General features: G+C 31.5%; 1 protein-coding gene across 2 annotated transcripts in view; it reads left to right on the top strand.

Annotated features, from left to right (window-relative positions):
- The window catches only part of SEC24A (SEC24 homolog A, COPII coat complex component), an 81175-nt gene that overhangs the window by 41273 nt on the left and 19123 nt on the right, over positions 1-20779 (top strand). For both annotated transcript variants that reach the window (XM_003756466.4, XM_031953031.1), the window contains exons 3-13: positions 3297-3473; positions 5112-5186; positions 7270-7430; positions 7761-7933; positions 10082-10184; positions 10523-10649; positions 11930-12039; positions 13212-13324; positions 15080-15198; positions 16740-16795; positions 18343-18549. In XM_003756466.4, coding sequence (XP_003756514.1) covers positions 3297-3473; positions 5112-5186; positions 7270-7430; positions 7761-7933; positions 10082-10184; positions 10523-10649; positions 11930-12039; positions 13212-13324; positions 15080-15198; positions 16740-16795; positions 18343-18549 — 1421 coding nt within the window. The remainder of the gene's footprint in view (positions 1-3296; positions 3474-5111; positions 5187-7269; positions 7431-7760; positions 7934-10081; positions 10185-10522; positions 10650-11929; positions 12040-13211; positions 13325-15079; positions 15199-16739; positions 16796-18342; positions 18550-20779) is intronic.

Here is a 20779-nt window from a genome sequence, read left to right as displayed (position 1 = left end):
GAAAAATTGGAACAGAAGTGAGTGCAAGGGATAATGTTATAAAAAATTACCCTGGCATGGGTTCTGTCAATAAAAAGTTATTTAAAAAAATAAGAAATTTAGCTCTCACTTTTACAAATGAAACTGAGGACCAAAAAGTTTAAATGATTTGCCCAAAGTCACAAATGTAGAAAATGACAGAATGAAGTTTGAAAGGAGGTCTTCTGAATAAAAACTAGGGAATTTTCTACTATGCTGGATGTTAATTAGTGTGTCCTCTGTATTAAGTGGGTAATTTTTTTACATTTTTGTGACCAGGTGCATCTCAAGTTACTGTTAAAGGAATCTTTGCTGAGTTGGTTATGGACCTTGCCCTTTTGTTCTTTTTATTGGGGGGGTACTCTTAAAAGATAAAAGAACTAAATGAAAGTAAGCTTTGTCTGGTAAGCTTTTGACAATAAGACCGATTAACCTTTTTAGTAGCTACAAGTTCAATAATGAAATAATGTTTTATATTAATCTCTTGTAGTTTCTGAGTATTTCCTAGAGTTAAATAGACATACTGAAAGATTTTCAATATGAATACTTTGGTTACCTTATTCTAAGAATTTACTCTTATTATTTCTTACATAGAATTTTTGAATTTAATTATACAGACATTATGAATTTAAAAAATTTCTGATCTACATATACTAAATAAACTATTGATTGTCAATGATAGGGAAAAAAGTCAAATCTATTTGAGCCATCCAGGTTGCTAAATAATGAAATAATATAATTGCTCTCCTTCTATATATCTCCTAATGACTTTTTGGAGAGGAATATATTAACTTTCAAGTGGGAGTAGAAGGGTGAATTATTAAGAATTATTAATAATTAATTATTAATAATTATTTTCTTAATTTTGTTTTTAAGAAGATTCTTTATATCAGAGTAATTGATCATAAAAGATATCTTAAAATCATACATTCTCATTTTCTACCTTTATTTTACAAAGGAGAAAAGTGATTTTCCTGAGGTCACAAAGCTGCCACAGAATATCTCACCTGGGACTAAAATATTGGGTTTTTTTTGTTTGTTTGTTTTGGACTTTTTGATTGAATTTTATTTTGTTATTTCTCTACATAAGCAAGCCACAAGATAGCTTCCATAGTCTTTAATAGAGATCAATAAAGTGATACTTTTCTACATCATGATTTTAATACAATAACTGCTCAATTGTTTAGGGCATACAATCTGTTTTCTTTTATTTTCTCTCCTCTCAGGTTATATTACTGAATTTAGCTTAGATTGTACCCCTAATCTGCTCCCCAGATCTTGGTTCTTAAGTCCCACTTTTCACTTTACCAATTGCTATTTACTCTTAAGATAAAAGAAGAGTGCAACTATGACACAGATCACAAGTTAGTGAAATATTGATACCAATTTCATAAAACCATAAAACCTCAAAGGTGAAAGTAATTGCAGAGGTAGTAATTTGTACCTGAGCTGGAATCCTTTTTAGTAGTTTGACCTTCAGCTTCCACTTGAAGACCTTAGCTATCTTCTGGTAGCCCTTTTAACTTTTGAACAGCTCTAATCATGTACATGTTGAGACCAAAGGAAAAAATCAAATCCTTCTTTCATATGACAACCATTTAAATGTTTAGTCAGTTATCATATTCTCCATTTCTGCAGTTCTCCAGGCTAAATATCTTTGGCTTTTTAGAGTGCACCTTTCTGATATCTCACTGTCTTGGTAACTCTAGATATACTCCAAGTTATTAGTCCTTCCTAAAATATGATGCATACTCTCAGTGTGCTTTGACTAGGCAAAACATAATGTGATTCCTTGGGTTCTCATGTCATGTTGATTATTCAACATAGTCTTCTAAAAGGCCTAGGTTTTTTTCTTTTCCATTTTGTTAAAATTTTCATTTTTTATGAATTTTATAAAATGATCATTTCCATATATAAAGAATAGAAAAAGAATACTACATGTGAAATCATGAATCTCCTACATACAACTTCATTAAAAAAAAAAAAACACAGCTTTTAATAAAATTAACATTGTAGTTCCCAAGCCATCCTGCTTATGTTTCTGAACTTCTTTCTGCTTCCTTTTTGTATTTTAAAAAATCTTATTTAAACTCTTTCCTTTTTTTTCCCCAGCAGTGGTAGGGGAGGAGGGAAAGAGTAGTCACTGTTACTATTACTACTTCCTCACTTCCTTCCTATAACTTTACAGGCATATGACAATATGCCAATTACAGCTCTCTAATTCAGTACTTACACAATTGATTTGAACCCAAGCATAAGATTTTATCATATTTGGATTCAGGTAATTTATTCTAACCTATTGACATCTTTTTGGATATCAATCCTGTTTTCCAAACCGTTAGCTATTATACTCTGCTTTATGTCATCATCATATTTGATAAAGTATACCTTCATGCAAGTCATTTGTAAAAACAATGGACAAGGGCAAAACCATGAGAGAGATAGTAATGAAAATCTTCATCTAGATGTTTGTTAATTCATGAATTGGATCTTTGGATCTCTTTTTAACATACACCTCATGGATTTATGTTAAACCATGAAGTGGGCCTCTTTGAATCTGTTTATGCAAGCATCTTTAAATCAATTTAATTTAGATCTCTTCATCTTGTCCCCAGTGTTTTTATCTGTATTCAGTCTTTCTTAAGGTGTAGAAAAGATTTTTTTGTTTCAAATTATTTGAGAATTGTAGACTAGAATAAAACCATTTAAATATACTCTATCATAAGTTAATTTCCTTTAATGACTAAGGGAAAATGACAAATTAAAACATGCAAATTCACAGCTCTGTTTTAGTTTATAAGAAAAACATTGGAAGCTTTTTTTTTTAATAAATAAAACAATATTCCATCTTAGAACTTTTACATAGAATCTTGTTGACTCAAAACTGAATTGAAATAGTTTGATAAGCTTTTTTCTCCATTAGCAAAATCAGTTCAATGTTGATTTCTACCATAAATATTAAGCAGAGTCTTGATAAGTTCAGAGAATTGTTAATTATAACTGAAAATAGTTTAGATTACATAGATACATAAAAGTTGACTATACTGATTACCTAGATTTCATTCTGAATTGTAAGGTAGGATATATTTCAAATGCTTAAGAATGTAATAAAATTTTCAAGAATAGTGATCAAGTTGGTCTTGAATGTAGAGAATTATATTCCTGTAAATTTGTTACTACTTGGAGAGAAAAAATAGTTTCAGATTTCATAAAAGAAAAATATTCCTTTTGTAATTTTTTTTACAAGTGATGTAAAAAAAACCACAATATTTCCATAGGTTCTATTTCTCCACCAACAAATCAGCCTTTACCTACAATTTATCAGCCAATTCGAGCTCCAATTGGACCCCCTCCATCTGGAGGCCCACCTCCTGTAAGATCTTTGGATCCACAGAGAAAAACATCAAACAGTGTTGCACCCCAACCACAGGTTATCTCCACTGTGAACCAAGAAGGTAAGCAAGTCAAAACAGAAATAACTTAAAAAAAAAAATCAAGTCCTGAAGTATCTTTCTGGTACTTTAATCTTAGTTAACAAGTTTGTGAAGTTTTTTATGGAATAATAATAGAAACTTATGCTTTTTTAGACTTCTTTAATTGACAATATTTTCACACATACTATCTCATAAGGATGAATTTATTTCAATTTTTTTTTTTAGTTGGCAGTTTATTAATACATTTTCTACTATTTCAACTATTAATGCAACTTGTCTAGAATTGTTTTCAAAGTTACCTTGCTTAAAATGAGCAGAATTAGGAGATCATTGTACATGGCAACAGCATTATTACATGATGGTCAGTTCTAATATACATGGCTCTCTTCAACAATGAGATGATTCAGACCAGTTCTATACCCAGAGAGAAGACTGTAGGAACTGAGTGTGGTTCACAGAATAGCATTCTCACTCTTTTTGTTGTTTGCTTGCATATTATTTTCTTCATCATTTTCTTTTCTGGTTTGATTTGATTTTTCTTATGCAGCAAGATGTTTAACATATATATATTGGACTTGCCATCTAGAGGAGTGGGGTGGGAGAAGGGGGAGGGAAACTGGAACACCAGGTTATGCAAGAGCTAATGTTGTAGAATTATCTATCAATCTATGTTTTGAAAAATAAAAAACTTTAATAAAAATATATAAATAAAAAATTACCCTGCTTAGCTATTGTTATTTCCTTTTGTTCTCTGCACACTTTTTAAAATGTTTATTGACTCTTTTTTTTATTTTTTCTTTTGACATCCTCATTGCTACCTTATGATTGTAACCTTTTCCTCTAACCCTCGTCAAAAAAAGAAATAAACCCTTTTAACAAATAAGCATGATCAGGCAAAACAAATCCATACTAAGACCATGTATGTTTTACAGCCTAAGTTTATAGCCACTTCCATGTTGCAGTGACTCAAGAGACTTTTTAGGGTATTACTGTTATTATTGTTACTAATGAAGTCTTTTTTTATTTCATTTGTATTTCCAAAAAGAAAAGAAAAAATTTCAGTAAAACCTAACTGCAGTTAATTTTAACTTTTCTTTGCCTGTTTCCGTAATTTGTAAAATGAGGGAGTTGTACTCAGTATTTTGTAGTTCTGAAAGGTATGATCTCTCAGTTTTTGTAGCTTGAATTTCAGTAACTTATTTAGGTTCATCTTTTTATTATTTTGTTTCCTTCATCAAATATTATTTTTTAAATTTTGATGATATATTTTCTTGAAATATATCATCATATATTCTTGGGAGTTATTGGTGCAGTTCTTTAAGTGGCTAAGAATTGAACCAGTATATATTCTGAGCAAACTGAATTCTGCTTTCAGAGAACTTAATTTCATTTCAATGAAGAATTAGTTACATATTGTCAGAACTCCAGTATAATTACATCAGTTTCTTAATATATTTGCTATATGTTTAGTCCTTTTATCTGTAATGATGTTAAAATTTCATATTTCAGTAGATGATAAGGTTATATAATCTATGATGTGATTATTTTACCAAAACTATTTCATTTTTATATTTTAGTTGATAGTTCAAATCTTCGAAAAATTGTGAAAAGTCATTCTTGATTTTGAGCCTCAGTGATTTTAGTGAACTTTTTTCCTAGGTGATATGTCAACTGCCAGTAATGGCTCTGTGGTTGAGAACAGTTATGATGCAATTGAAGGAGGTGGCTTCATGGGTAAGGTCCTATTTAAGTTGCCTACTATAAAAAATTGTCTTGAATGAAAACTTAGTAGATTGTGTGAAAATCAGTTGAATATACAAGTTTTCTCTAACTAGCTATAGCCATTTTAAGATGAGTATATTGAACTGAAAGCCTGTGTCCTTTCCTGATCAACACTTCCCTGTATGTATTGCCTCCCCTATTGAATGTAAGCTCCGAAATGTTTTCCATAACTATACATATACTTGCCTTCTCAATAAAGGAGATAGGGAAAGAGAAAAGGAGAGAATTTGGAACTCAGCATTTTAAAAATGTTAAAAATTGTTTTTACATGTGACTCAAGAAAATAAAATACTAAATTTAAAAAATTTTAAATAAAAGAATGTAAGCTCCATGAGGGCAAGATGGTCTTTGCTTTTATATTTGTATCTCCAGTGCTTTGCATGTGTAAATGCTTAATAAGTGATTTTTTACTCGTTCATTTTTTTTTCATAGAAATAATGTTATAAATATTTGGTGGTTGGTGGTTCTTAGACTAGTCTAAGAAAAGCCTATTTAATCTATAATATACTTGGAATATAGAAATATACTAAAATGTTAAAAAAAATTAAGTTCTAATGGGAGGAATTTATTTAAAATTTCAATTTAGGACCCATTTAAAAATATTCTAGAGATTCCCAAGAAAGGGTGTGTGTGTGTGTGTGTGTGTGTGTGTGTGTGTGTGTCTCCATGTGTCCTTCAAAGTCAGAGGGAACAAATTTTTTCCTTGCCTTTATGAAAGTAAAAACAAATATTCTTCTTTTGTTCCTAAGCTAGAATTGGTAATTCTTTGGTCTGTGGCTTGAACTCCACTTGTTCAGGAAACTGAAACTTTGGGTATGGAGGAAGAAGTAAACAGAAGGAGCAATAGCAGGGAAGGAAGTAAATCCTCCTAAGGATAGTTCATAGTTTGGATTGACTCCTCCTTCCTTTTTGACCATGAAATAATTAACACACTTGCTTTTCTTTACACTGTTGCTTTGGTTTTTCTCCCCCCAGAATAAATTGATTTCTTTTCATGTTTCTGTTCTTAAGTGAACATACTGGAAGAACTATGAACTGATCTAACCATTTTGGAAACAATCTGGAATTATGATTAAAGAATTAGGAAACTGTCATAACTGTTATAAAACCATTGACCTCAGCAATACTACTATTAAGGTCTGTTTTCCAAGGTGATTAGGGAAAAAGAAAAAGAACTTGGACAAAGAACTGGGAAATTGAGAGGATGTCTATTAGTTGGGGAATAAGTTGTGGTATATGATTGTAGTGGAATACTACTGTGCTATAAAAAATGATGAGCAGGTTGATTTTAGTAAAACATGGAAAGAACTTAGATCAAATGATGAGTGAAATGAGCAAAATCATGAGTATATTGTCTGCAGTAATAGCAATATTATTCAGAGAATAACTGTAAAGTACTAAGTATTATAAATACTCATCAACTTCAAAGAACCTGTGAAAGAAGATGCTATCCACTTCCAGAAAAAGAACTGAGAAATAGAAATGAGCATAATATGGTTTTACAAATGTGAAATGGTATTCTTTAGTACAGGGAGGAAAGAAGGTAAGGAGACAATTTGAAACTTCAAATGTAATAAAAATAAATCAAACTGTAAAAAATAACAAAGTAAGCATACTACCCTTCGAAGTTTTCCAGATATCTTTATGTTAACAACTGTAGGAAATGTGGAAATTAAAATTCCTGTTGTTTCCCTTTAGAGACAAAGTAGATTCAGTTTGTCCTAGACGTTTCATCACAGAGATGGAATCAACTTCTCAGGAAGGTGAGAAGATAGAACAGGAATGGGAAAGCAGAAGTATTGAATTTATCCTTCACTATACTTCAGTACCACTGAAAGTCCTGTCCTGCTTCCTTAAACCTAGAGAGGTGAAAAATTAAATGGAGATGAGTAGCGATAGCAGATGGATTAGAGAATGGGAGAGAAATAAATTTATTTTAGTTGTATTATGATTTTGACGAAAATAAGGCTTGTTTGATATATTTAATAAAAGATTTCTAAAACATTTTTCAACTCAAAAATTTTTTTTCTTTTAGCATCATCACAACTTACCAACCAAAATCCCAAAATGAGTCGAAATGTTGGCTATTCATATCCCTCCTTACCACCTGGTTATCAAAATACATCTCCCCCTAATATGTCAGAAAGGCCATCCACAGCCTTGCAATACACTAGTGGGCTGCAGCCATTTTCTCAGGTAAATGTTTTTTCCTCCTTTCCCCATTTCTTTTGTCATATTTAAAGAATTTTTACTTGGGCAAATTTCAGATAATTTGATATTTTATTTTTGCTTAATTGGTTAGAGTCATGTGATTTATTGTTATATATAATATCATTATATTATATTGAATTATATGTTCATTTTTTTGGTTTTTTCCTGAGCTAAAAAATATTGACATCGGAAAAAATATCAGTTTTATTTGTTAGAGAAATTAAATAGCCAAATCCTTAAACATTGCATTGTTATCTGTTTTTACCTTAAACTGAAGATTTAGTGAAACTGACTTATTCTGAAGCATATTTTTAGTCTCCCTTAGGTGCTAATCATTTAACCACAAGGATGGGTGGGTTAAGTCTACATTCGGAAGGACTACGAGTTATCAATCTGCTTCAAGAAAGAAATATGCTTCCAACAGCCTCCTTGAAGGCTCCTGTCCCAAATTTGCATGAAGACATACAGAAACTTAATTGTAATCCAGAGTAAGACTTTTAACAATATTTCTTATGAAATGTGGCTTACAGTAAACACCAGAGCTGGTTTCTTAGATGTTTTATATATAGCATTATAAGGCTAGCTTTCTTTAAAATGGTTTTTGATAATTAAGAAAGATACATTTTGTTATATGTTTCCTTCAGTAATGAAACTAACTTAGTAAAGATGGAAAAGAAGTTGCTACTTTATATTAATATCAATTCACCTAAGAGCATGTCAAACCTCCCTGTGTTGCAGCAAGTATTGATATTAATAATTATGATATACCATTTAATCCCAGCTACTGGGAAGGCTCTGAGGCTTCCATATCACTTTAACTCAAGAATTCCGAGTTGCAGTGAGCTGTGATGATCAAGTGTTCAAGTGTCCCCAGAAATTGAGGATTACCAAGTTGTCTAAAAAGGGACAGCTTAGACCAGAAACAGACCGTCAAAGTTCCTATGCTGATCAGTATTGGGTCTATGAGTGGACCCCTATATTTTTAATCTGAGATGGAGAGATCCTGTCTTTAAAAAAAAATTTTACTTCACCTAAGGGAACGTTAAATCATATATTAGTTACTAACTGGGATTGTGGTAGCTCAAATAAAATATTTAGCACAGTGCCTGGCATATAGTAAATACTATATAAATTTTAGTTATTATTAAAAGTTTTATGCCATGTTTAATTCTATCTTGTAGAAATAAGATAACTTGAGTTTCAAATATTTACACACACACACACACACATACATATATATAAAACAAATACGTATAGATATATATCTAACAAAATTGGAGTATGATATGCTTTAGTTTGAAGATATTTATATTTTCATCAGTATGTGATGATCCTCTGCTCCTCTGCCTCATGCTCTAAATGGTTTCATGAACTGCCATGGCCAACTTTCACTGTACCTCCCTAGTACCTCACCACAATACCTAACAAAGCACTTTACTTTTGTTATCTCATTTGATCTTCACAAAAACCCTGGGAAATTAATGCTTTTATTATCCCCTTTTTAAAAGGAGGAGCTTGAAGCTGAGATAGATTAAATTACTTGTCTAGGGTTAATTCACTAATAAGTGTCTCGGGTAAGATTCAAATTCAGGTTTCTTGTCACCAAATCCATTGTTTTATTTGCTATTCATCCATGATGAATTATCAGAGTAGATCTTTTGTGAAATATCTATTAAACTATATATATATATATATATATATTTCAAATATTTTAAGTGCATTATCTTGCCTGATTTTACAATAGCACTGTATGTACATAATAGAAATAGTACTGTACAGTTAGGATTTTGGGATTTAAAGAGGCTTATTGACTGCCTTAAATCTCATAATAAGTGGCATACCTGGATTTAAATTACTTATAATTAAAATATAATCTATAATTATGTAAGTAAGAGGTAGTTAGATGGCGCGGTGAATAGAGCACCATCCCTGAAGTCAGAAGGACTTGAGTTCAAATGTGACCTCAAACACACCTTAGCTATGTGACTCTTATGTAAGACACGTAACCCCAATTGCCTAGCCAAAAAAAAAAAAAATTATGTAGCTAAATTATGTAAATTATGTAACTAAAGAATGACATATGCTATTAGGATTAAAAAATAAATAAAAGCATCAAAAATAAATAATAATAAAGGTCAAGAAGACCTGTGTTCATCTTACCTCTCTTTTATCTATTATGACCACAGGCAAATTAATATCCATATTCTCTTGTCGGTTGTGACCCTAGGCAAATTAGCTTCTTTATTGTCCCCGGCACTTCTCCAAGACTAATTACCAGATAAAATGCAAATTAGTAGAAACTTCCCACCCCAGCAATTCCCTGTGTATGTCCTTCCTTCCTCTTTGCCTAACTATATACATAGAGATATTTAAAAATACATAGAATCAGTGAAGCTGTTTCTGAGCAAGATACAGATTTTTTTTTTAAAAAAGTCAAGAAGCAAGTCCATGTGAGTGTAAACTGCCTTCTTCCTAGAAGGGAATTCAACTAAAGAGTTGATTTAGTGAAATTGGAGAGAATCTGTTTGATGTCATTCAATTGTCATTTAAAGAAAAAAGAAATGTTTTATGTTAACAGTTAATTATGTTTTCTTGGAAATATTTAAATCAGCTATGTGTCATTTATTTTCACACAGGTTGTTTCGATGTACTTTGACTAATATTCCTCAGACTCAGACCTTATTGAACAAAGCCAAACTTCCTTTAGGACTACTACTGCATCCTTTCAAAGATTTATTGGTATGTTAAACTTTTCAAAGTGACTTGCTATATGTTCAGCAAAATTAATTAATTAAGGATCATTGTATTTCTGAAAGTAGCAAAGTCATTCATACCTGATCATTCCACAGCATTGCTATTTGTACACAGTACATTTCACTTTGCTTGAGTTCAGAAAGGACTTTTTCCTTTTTTTGGAGAGCATTCTGTTCATCATTTCCCATAGAAAATATTACATCATAATCACATACCACAATTTGTTTATTCAGACATTTCCCAATTGATGGGCATCAGTTCAATTTCTGATTCCTCTTGTCCTATTAAAAAAAAATGACTTTGTTTTTGTTTTTGTTTTCCAGCAATTGCCTGTGGTTACCTCCAATACAATTGTGAGATGTCGTTCCTGTAGGACATACATCAACCCTTTTGTAAGCTTTCTTGACCAAAGGAGGTGGAAGTGCAACTTGTGCTATAGAGTCAATGATGGTATGGCTTTTGGAATGGTGGTTCTTACGTGTTTTGTTTTCCCAGGAACTATCCTTGTACCTTTTAACTTAGTCTGTAAGTAAGAACTACTGAATACAATCTTTTAAGTAGTTCAGAGAAACTGAGAGATTTATTTCTGTAATTTTCTCAGTTTTGCTGCAGTTTTTCCTATAATTTTGATTCATTTGAAAAACATTTTTAAATTAACCTATTACAGTTGAATTTATACAAAAAATTCTTAATATTCATTTGGAAAATTAATTAACTTTTTAGAACAGCAGTAAAAATCAGCAGTTAGGGTACTAAAAATGTTTTCAGGGATTTAAAAAAAATTGTAAACAGCAAATATTCAGACTTATAAAAAAGAAAATTCACATACAAAACTTTTTAATGTGCTGCATATATTAATAATGTAGAACCCAAAGAAATAGATAATTTAAATTTGCCATTCATCCCACTCTAGTTCTAGTTGATATTCCATTACCTTTGATTTATTGAGTAGAAAGAAAATGCTGAAGGTGTAATGAAAGCATTCTGTTACTCAGTAATAATAAAAAGTAAAAAAATAATAAAAAATAAAAAAAAATAAAAATTTTTGGTTAGTGTTGAATTGATGTACAATAGGCCTAGAAAGGAAAGTGAGAGATAGTATAGTGCTTTAAATGCCAATCAAAGGGATGGAGCTTCTTTAACAAAGAAATTATATGGATCTATGCTTTGTCAATATCCATTTGACAACTTTATAGAAGTTGGATTGAAAAGTACAAGAAACCATTTGGGAGGCAATTCCATTAGTTTTTGTGAGAGATGATGAGAATCAGAATAAAATTAGTTGCCACTTGAATGAAGAAAAAAGGTTAAATGTTTTGGAAACAGGATCTCTTCAACTTGTTTGACTGATCCAATAATTATAGGATGTACAGGAGAGAGAAGAATCAAGGATGATTGAAATTTTGAAGATGAATAAGAATGATAGTGATAACCCTTAACAGAAATAGGGAGGATAGGAAAAAGGAAGAGTTTTAGGAGAACAATTATGAGTTCTACTTTTGAACATGCTGAGTTTGGGATACCTGTGATTCATTCAGTTGAAAATGCACAGTAGACAATTAGTGATGTGGGACTGGAGCTCAGGAGAGAGAATAGATCTAGATATATAAATAAAATTATTTGCATATAGAGAATCATTAAATCTATTGGATTTTTAAAATTCTAAATTTAAATTAGCATTAGATCCAATGAGGTTAGGTGTTGACTTAAAATTTTATCATAACATGCAGTTCCTGAAGAATTTATGTACAATCCTATAACCAGAGTATATGGAGATCCTCTTAGAAGACCTGAAGTTCAAAATGCTACTATTGAATTTATGGCTCCTTCAGAATATATGGTAAGTTTTCATTTTTCCTAATTTAATTACTATAATTGGCTGTTATAGTCTAATAATTGTGGTATTGGGTTTTGAATAACAGTGCTAATTCATATTTATAATAATATTACTTAGTTTATCTAATCCTTGTCTAATTAATCTAGGTCATCTCACTATGTGGGCTGCAGGAGTGACCTACAATTTCTCTTGTTGTTTTATGGTACTTTAGTGACTTGATAGCATTTTAAGTTATTGCCTCATTGAATTTTAACTCTGGAGGTTTTAGAATCCCTTTTTATATTTCAAGTGTTGATGGAATTGCTTAACTAAAACAGTTAGTGATTGTCTAATAGAGTAAGAAATTACAGCCCCTGGTTTTTCTCACTTAATCTTTAAAAGATATTAAATTGTTTCAAGGTTTCATGTCTATTCCTTATTAATAAAACTTCAAGAGTGTATAGTGCTATAGTATAATTGAATTAAGAAGTTCCATTGGTCTGGTTGGTTGTTGTAATTTGTTCTCAAAGATGTCAAAATGACATCATTACAAATTATTGTGTGGCTGATCAGATCAATACAAACAGGTTGGGCACACATACTCCATGTGAACATTTGGGGTGAATTCTGTAAATTTGCACTTCTCACATTCCTTTTTGAGCTGTTGTGTTTCTGCTTTGCTTATAGAGCTCAGAACCTTCTTTGACACAGGTATGCCATGGTGGGCAGTCCTTTACCAGTGTCTCCCATGTCATGTAATCAATTCTATAGTTCTTCTGAGAGACCTTGAGAATGTTCTTGTATCACTTTTTCTGACCTCCCATGTGAATGGTTTCTTAGGGGCAACTTCATGGCACAGTAGATAGAGAGAGAGCACTAATTCTAGAATTCGGAGGATCTAAGTTGCAAGATCCATATAAATTTAATAGACCTATAGCTGAAATATATTTAACTGTACAAGGCCAAGTGTAGACACACGAATTTTTATCTTAGAGATTGATTTATATATTCAGTACACTATTTTCATGGTGTTTTTTTTTTTTTTTATGACATTAAATAATCTATGGTCACTGTTTCATGTATGGTCTCTGTATAAAGCTGTTATAGGGATTAAATAAAGTTATGAATGAAATGGTAAGCTTATTTTCTCCAGAAATCAGAATGTTTTAATAAAACCATTCTTTTCCTTTCTTTAGTTACGTCCACCTCAACCTCCTGTGTACCTCTTCGTGTTTGATGTGTCTCACAATGCAGTTGAAACTGGCTATTTGAATTCAGTTTGCCAGAGTTTGCTGGACAATCTAGATTCGTAAGTTTTTAGTTTTGCCAATAGGATTTTATCTCAAACTTGATGCTAAATGTGTTGATCTCTCAACTTAATAGTTGGGTTCTTAAAGTTCATTGATGTCACAAGATCAGAGGACTTAGAGCTGGAAGGGACAATAGAGGCCATCTGGTCTAATTCCCTCATTTTACAGATGAGGGAACAAAAGCTCAAAGAAATTAAATGACACCTATTTGTCTGAAATGCAGAGATAATTTCCCTGTTGAAAAAGTGTTCCTAATATTGGTTAGGTTCCTAAGCCAGACCATAAAGATTATTATACAATAATATAATTGAACTATGTGGTAGAACAAGAAAGCAAAATGATCCCGTGCAGAAGAGAGAAGTGGTAATAGAAACAACCATTGGCATTATTTGTGAATGAGGAACATTCACAAATATGAGGAGTGTGGTGTAAATCTCCTGAAGATTGTCTGTTTGGTAATTCCAAAGCAAGAACAACTGGTTGTTCTTTTTTAGTACCACTTTTGTTTATAATATTCAATGTATATTGCAACTGTCATAGACATTTTTGACATATAAAGATAGTTACGTTTAGTCCGTGCATTATGTCATTCCTTAGGAGTTTATTTATTTATTTATAAACACATTCCTTAGGAGTTTTATACTTGTACACACATGCACAGAAACATTCCTTAAACGTTAATTTGGCATTTTTCTGTCTAATTAGTACAGGAAATTTATAATATGATCTTTGGTTTCTATGAATGGATCTTAGACATTTGTTAAGCTAACAAAAATTTCTACTTTTGAAGGATAATATTCTGTGAATTTTTTTTTTTTAACATTATAGTATGCAACTAAAAAAGGACATATTTGGAATTTTCAAAATACTGTCATTAGTTGAATATATATTATTTGGAATTCTGAGCCTGGAGTCAGGAAGATTCAGGAAAACTTTCTGAGTTCAAATCCAGCCTCAGACACTTACTAGCTGTGACTCTGGCCAAGTCCTTAGTCCTATTTGCCTCAATTTCCTCATCTGTAAAAAAGGGTAGAGAAAAAACTAGCAGACTACTTTAATATCTTGTGCAAGAAAACCCCAAATGAGGTCTCAAAGAAATGAGTCAGATATGACTGAAATGACTGAACAACAACAAATTATTTGGAACAATTTTTAGTGTGCAGGATTATTCTTTATGTAGCTATAATATACTTGCTATTTTGAAAAAGGTATGTTTTTACGTTTTTAAAAATTCTGGCCAGCAAGTTGAATATAGGACTTGAAATATGTTCCTAGTTACATTAATGTCTTCCATTATGATTATATTTTATCTCCATCATTGCATCTGTTACAAATTTATAATAATACTCCACATTTATATTTTTTATTGAGGGAGTGAAGTTCATCTAAAATTTATAGCGTTAAGTAGTCGTATTAAGTGAATTTAGAGATTAATTAACTTGCCCATAATCATAAAACTATTTTATAGCTTCTAAAATTTTTTTTATTTTAAGGCTTTGTAATTTACAAGTCATTCCTTCTAAAACTTTGTGAGGTAAAGAGTATAAATATTTTTACCCGTATTTAAAGTTTGTGATTTGCTAAGGATTGTGGACAAGTAAGTGTCAAAGGTCAGGACTGAAATAACTATGTTTTGATTCCAGACCTAAAATATAAAATTGCCTGCCAAGAATTTTTGAAATTCATAGCAGGTATTTACTCTCCTGTCATTGAACAATGTGAGTGCAAAATTAACCTTATGAACTTCTTTTTAGGCTTCCTGGTAACACTCGAACAAAAATTGGCTTTATAACATTTGACAGTACAATCCACTTCTACAGTCTTCAAGAAGGTCTCTCTCAGCCTCAGATGCTAATAGTATCAGATATTGAAGGTATATTTATGAATTTAAAGGTTAAAATGGATATTAAACTTTTTAAAAATATTAATCAGTTACACAGGTTATTATGTTGAGAATCAAATGTTAAACTTTGTATGTAAATCATATAATTATTATGCTGGAAGGCTCCTTGATGATCCTTTTGTCCAGCTTCCTCTGTTTGACAAATGGTTAATGGGAGTCAGCAAGTGATCCATGCCTCCTGTCCTAGGAAAGACATTCTGAACCTAGTCAGTCTAGTATTCATGAAATACACTTTGGCATCACAGCTTTTATTTGCTCATTCTTAACTTGATTTTACTTGTTTTACTAAGAGGTTGAGCTGCTGACAAGTGAAAATTTGTGTAACTAGAGAGCACAGTGACTTTGGTAGACCTGAGAGTAGGATCCAGCTCTCATAATACCAGTCTTCCTTTTTCTATTATGTCATGCCTAACCCTTTCTTATTAATTAGTAATTAACAGTCAAGTCTCAGTCCATTAGTATCATAATTAAAATATATCTATAGTGAGACACTATTGAAAAGGTGAAAATTTAACAATGTAAATTATAAGCACTTTCATAATTGATATTCACTGTTTAATTTTTGTTGTCATCTTTTCAAGATAAATAATGTGATCTCATTAGTAAAAATAAAATTTGTAAGGATTTCAATTTCCATATCTATAAAATGAGAGAGTTTGCTTAAAAAGTTCTCTAAGGTCCCTTCAAGCTCTAAGAACATATAGACAGTATTTCAGCTCTCAACAAAATAAAAAATGTAGAGAATTTATGTTTCTATTTCTGAAAGGTAGAGCTAGAGATTAAGGCAACTTAAAAGTAGTGTGAAAGATACTTCTTATGTGAAATGCCTATTAAAGATACCACTTTACCAAATGTTAATGCTTTTAAGTTTAAATATTCAAAACTAAAGTGCTACATTTAAAAAACAACTTTTCATTCCAAAGCTTTAAAGCTTTATTTTTTAGTTTAATCTAAAGTAATACATGTGGTATGATTTACTTTTTTGCTCTTGGACCATACCCTGTGGTTTGCTATGTTGAGCAATAAAATTTTTAGAAACTGTGATGAATTTTGAGAGATGTGATTACTTTTTGAATTATACAGCTGTTGGGGAACTTGGGTTGGGTACAACTTCAGTGCAGTGACATGTTTCTGATTATTTCACGTTTGCATTTTGTATGTGCCAAGAACATGCCTATGGTTGCCTTATAGGAGTAGGCAAAGCTGAGGTAGCATTCCATTCCATTCCATTCCATTTACTTCCTTAGTTGTTTATGTGAATCCATAGTGAGTTCTTGGCAAATAGAAAGAAAATCACAATCCAACTGTTTAGCTAGTTCAAAAGTAGTTCAATTTCAAGGCTTTATTATTATTATTAGAATAGGAACTTGTTAACAGCTTAATCCTCATGTAAACTCAGTGTTGTCATATTTTTCACAAGTGCAGAAATGTTGCCTCCTTGGAGTTTTTAGGGCAAGTTAGCATTTTTATGTAGTTTACTAATTTGAAAAAATAAACTTTTGTATTTTCAGATGTCTTCATACCAATGCCAGAAAATTTACTTGTAAATTTAAATGAAAATAAAGAGGTAAGAATAATTTAAATGTCAATATGCATATTTATGATAACATTTTAAAGCATTAAGAAATTTAAAATGAAGGATAATAAAAATATTGCCTTTAACATTTCTAACATTTTAACATGAAACTTTATATTAATGTGTTTAGTATTAAAATTTATCATATATTGCCCTTGTATTTAGGTTGATAGATTAGAACTATTAGATAACAAAGTAGTTCCTTTTAGGATGGCATATAAAAATATTGCCTAATAAGTGAATAGAATATGCCAGCCTGCTTCTTCAGCCATGTGAGGATTTGAATGAAGGCAATGGGCCATTTTAAGAAGCATCCCAGCCATGCCGCTTTCATTGCACATTGGTTTTCTGATTTGTAGAATGACTTAGAGTCAGTTCAGGAGAAACTATTATTGGCTGGCTTGGAAATTAATGTGACATAATTCTTTAAAGTTTTGTCTTTTTAGTTTTAGTTTTTTTGTCTAATCTGTACATGCTATAAGGATAGCATTTTATCTAGCAAATCTATGCTGTCAGTTATTGACAAAAATGAGTTTGTAATGAGATGTGAACAATGTATCATACTAGCGTACCAGAGAGAGGAGTGAGAACAAATTTGAAGTCAGGAAGACCCGAGTTTAAATCTAGCCTCAGACTCTTTTTAGATGTGTTGGCCTTGGCAAGTCATTTAACCTGTTTCTCTCCATTTCCTCATTTGTAAAATGAGTATACTGCTAACATCTACTTTACAGTGATGTTTTGAAGACTGAATAAAATAACATAAATTTCATTGTAAAACTTTAAAACATGCTAATTATTATCATCATAATTTTGCTCCATCACTTATGCAACTGAACGTGAAGGACCAGTCAAATGGCACAGTGGATAGAGCACTGGCTTTGGAATCAGGCTGACCTGAATTCAAATGTGACTTCAGATCCTTGATGTTTACAAACTGTGTGATCTTGGGCAAGTCACTTAACCCTAATTGCCTCACCAAAGAATAAAAAAGAAAAACAGATTAATATCCTTAATCTTCCAATAGGGACTAAGAGGATGTTCTTGCCCTTGATGGTAATAAGGAAAAAAAGTGGGAAGAGTTCAAAGGGTAAGATGAGTTCCATTTTGGACATGTATTTAAGATGTCTTCTGGATATACAGTCTGAGATGTGTGAAAGGTAGCTGGTGATTTGAGATCAGAAGTCAGCAGAGAGGTTGAGGTAGGAAAGGTAGATTTGTGAATCATCAGAACAAAGATAGTAATTAAATTCATTGGCTTTATTATATATCTGTTGTACTAGACTTTTTTTCTTGACAAAAATAATCTTAGTGGATCTTTTGTATTTGCAAAAACTTAAGACATTAATTGTAATCTGTATTGCTTGACAGTTTTATAATCTTAACTGACTTAAGATGACTCACTTGTCTTAAGACAAACTCATCATTTGATATTCTTTTTATAAATTCTCCTGATATCTTCAGTGAATGTGTTGCCTATTTTATTAACTAGTGAATTTTTTTAAAATGTGAAATTTCATTGTGTTCATCATTTCCCTCAGCTTATTCAAGACTTATTGAAAACTTTGCCACAAATGTTTACCAAGTCTTTGGAAACACATAGTGCCCTGGGACCTGCGCTTCAGAGTGCCTATAAGTTGATGTCTCCTACTGGTGGCCGAATCTCTGTTTTCCAAACACAGCTTCCATCGGTTGGAGTAGGAGCATTAAAATCCCGAGATGAGCCTAACCAAAGGTCATCTGCTAAGGTTAGGAAATTACCAGTTCTTGGTTTTCAAAAAGTGTCATATTTGTGCTCATGCATGATACCTTTCCATGTGGGGCTTATTTTTTCCCCCTATTCATTTGTTGGAGGGATTGTAAATTGTTTTTTTGGATTTGGATATGCTCATTGTATTCCCTTTACAAATCTTAGGACTTATTCAACCCTATCTTTACCTAATCTTCCCTTCCTACTTCATTAAGCTTCCAGTAAGTTATAGAGCAGAGATCCTGCCCCAAAAGTGAGGCACATTGAGGATGATTCAGGTGCTTGCAGAGGAAGAGGTAAGATCTGGTGAATTAAACAGAGACAAGCCAAACCTTATATTCTAGATATGTTTACTACTGTGTATTTAATTTGAATGCATTGTGAAAAGGTTGTTTTGCTTATATGCTGAATCATTTGGAGAGAGCATAACAAAAGAGAACGAAACTCGGTTTTGCTTTTCAAATTCTTTTAAATTTTATTTTCATTTCCAAATTCTCTCCTCTTTCTCCTCTTATGCTACTCTATCTATTGTAAAGGCGAGAAAAATAAAACCCATTATAAATAGGGATTTTATGCCCACATTAGCCATGCTCTCTTTCCTCCTGGGGAAAATAAATAAAAGTAGAAGAAAATGTACTTCATTCTGCATTCTGAATCCATCAGTTCTCTTTCTGGAGGTGGATAGCATGTTTCATGAGAGATCCTTTGGAATTGTTGTGGGTCATTGTATGGATCAGTTATTAAGTTTTTCAAAGTTGCTGTTAATTGTGTACATTTTTATTCTTGTTCTGTTTACTTCCCTCTGAATCATTTCATACAAGTCTACTGGGTTTGTTTGTTTGTTTTCCTGAAATCATTCTTTTCATCATAATACATAGCACATTCATGTATCATTACTTATTGAGCCATTCCCCAGTTAACGGGTTCAATTTTCACTTCTTTGCTACTATAAAAAGAATTGCTATAAATATTTTTGTACATCTAATTCCTTTTCTTCCCTTGATCTCTTTGAGATGTAGATCTAATAGTGATATCTCTTGAATTGAAAGGAAGTTTAATAGCTTTTGGGGCATAATTAATTCTAAAGTGCTTTTCAAAATGGTTAGATTAGTTCACATTTCACCAATAATGTATTAGTGTACCTGTTTTCCAAAGTTCCTCTAGCATTTTTCATTTTCTTTTCTTTTTCTTTTAAATTTTTTGTTGTCATTATCATCCAATATGAGTGTGAGGTGGGTACCTCAGATTGTCTTAAGTTGTATTTCTCATGATTATTAGTGATTTTTTTTTTTTTTTTAATATAGCTGTTGACAGCTTAGATCCTCTGGAAACTGACCATTCATATCCATTGAGCATTTGACAGTTAGGGAATGACCCTTATGGTAAATTTGATGCAATCCCTAGTATAGTTTAGAAATGAGACCATTATCAGAGAAACTTAGTGCAGAGATTTTCCCCCAATCTCCTGCTGTCAAATTAGCTGCATTGCTTTTGGTCATGCAAAAAGTTTTTAATTTTTATGTAATCAAAAAGCCATTTTATCTTCTGGTCATAAACTGTTTGGTCATAAACTCTTCCCTTATCCATAGATCTCCATTATTAGAATAAGATGTCACCCTTTTTATTTAAATCATATATGCATTTTTTGCCAGTCTTGGGTACAAGCTTTTCATATGGTGAGACATTGATTATACCTAGTTTCTGCTACACTACTTTCTAGTTTCTGATCTTTTTTTGTGTATGTCAAATAATGAGTTCTTCCCTAATAGTTGGAATCTTTGGACTTACCACATATTACATTTCTGTGCTTATTTGATTATTTACTTATACTCCACTGTATTTCCAAGTTGTTCCATTGTTCAGCTTCTCTTTTTCTTCTCCACTGTCAAATTATTTTTACAATTATAGCTTTGTAATATAGTTTGAAATCTTGTATTGCTAATCAGGCTTGTGTTTGAATTTTTCCTTATACAGTTACTAGCACGCTATAGCCTCAATTGCTTTGAACTTCAGTTTTTTCCATTGTAATATGGGGATAATAATGCAAAACATTTTGCAAAACTTAAAAATGACATGTATAGGATTATATTTATTACCAGTGTAGTTTATTTTTCTGAAAGCAAATTTGTTTTTTAGAGTAACAGTCTTAAAATTATTTTGGGGGAGATTATCTAGAATAATAATTGTTATTATTTAGAATGATATGATAATTATTGTATAATATATTA

Source organism: Sarcophilus harrisii, chromosome 2, assembly GCF_902635505.1.
Source record: "Sarcophilus harrisii chromosome 2, mSarHar1.11, whole genome shotgun sequence".
Taxonomy (NCBI): domain Eukaryota; kingdom Metazoa; phylum Chordata; class Mammalia; order Dasyuromorphia; family Dasyuridae; genus Sarcophilus; species Sarcophilus harrisii.
Note: the sequence above shows the minus strand (reverse complement) of the source record. Positions and strands in the feature narration are given on the sequence as shown.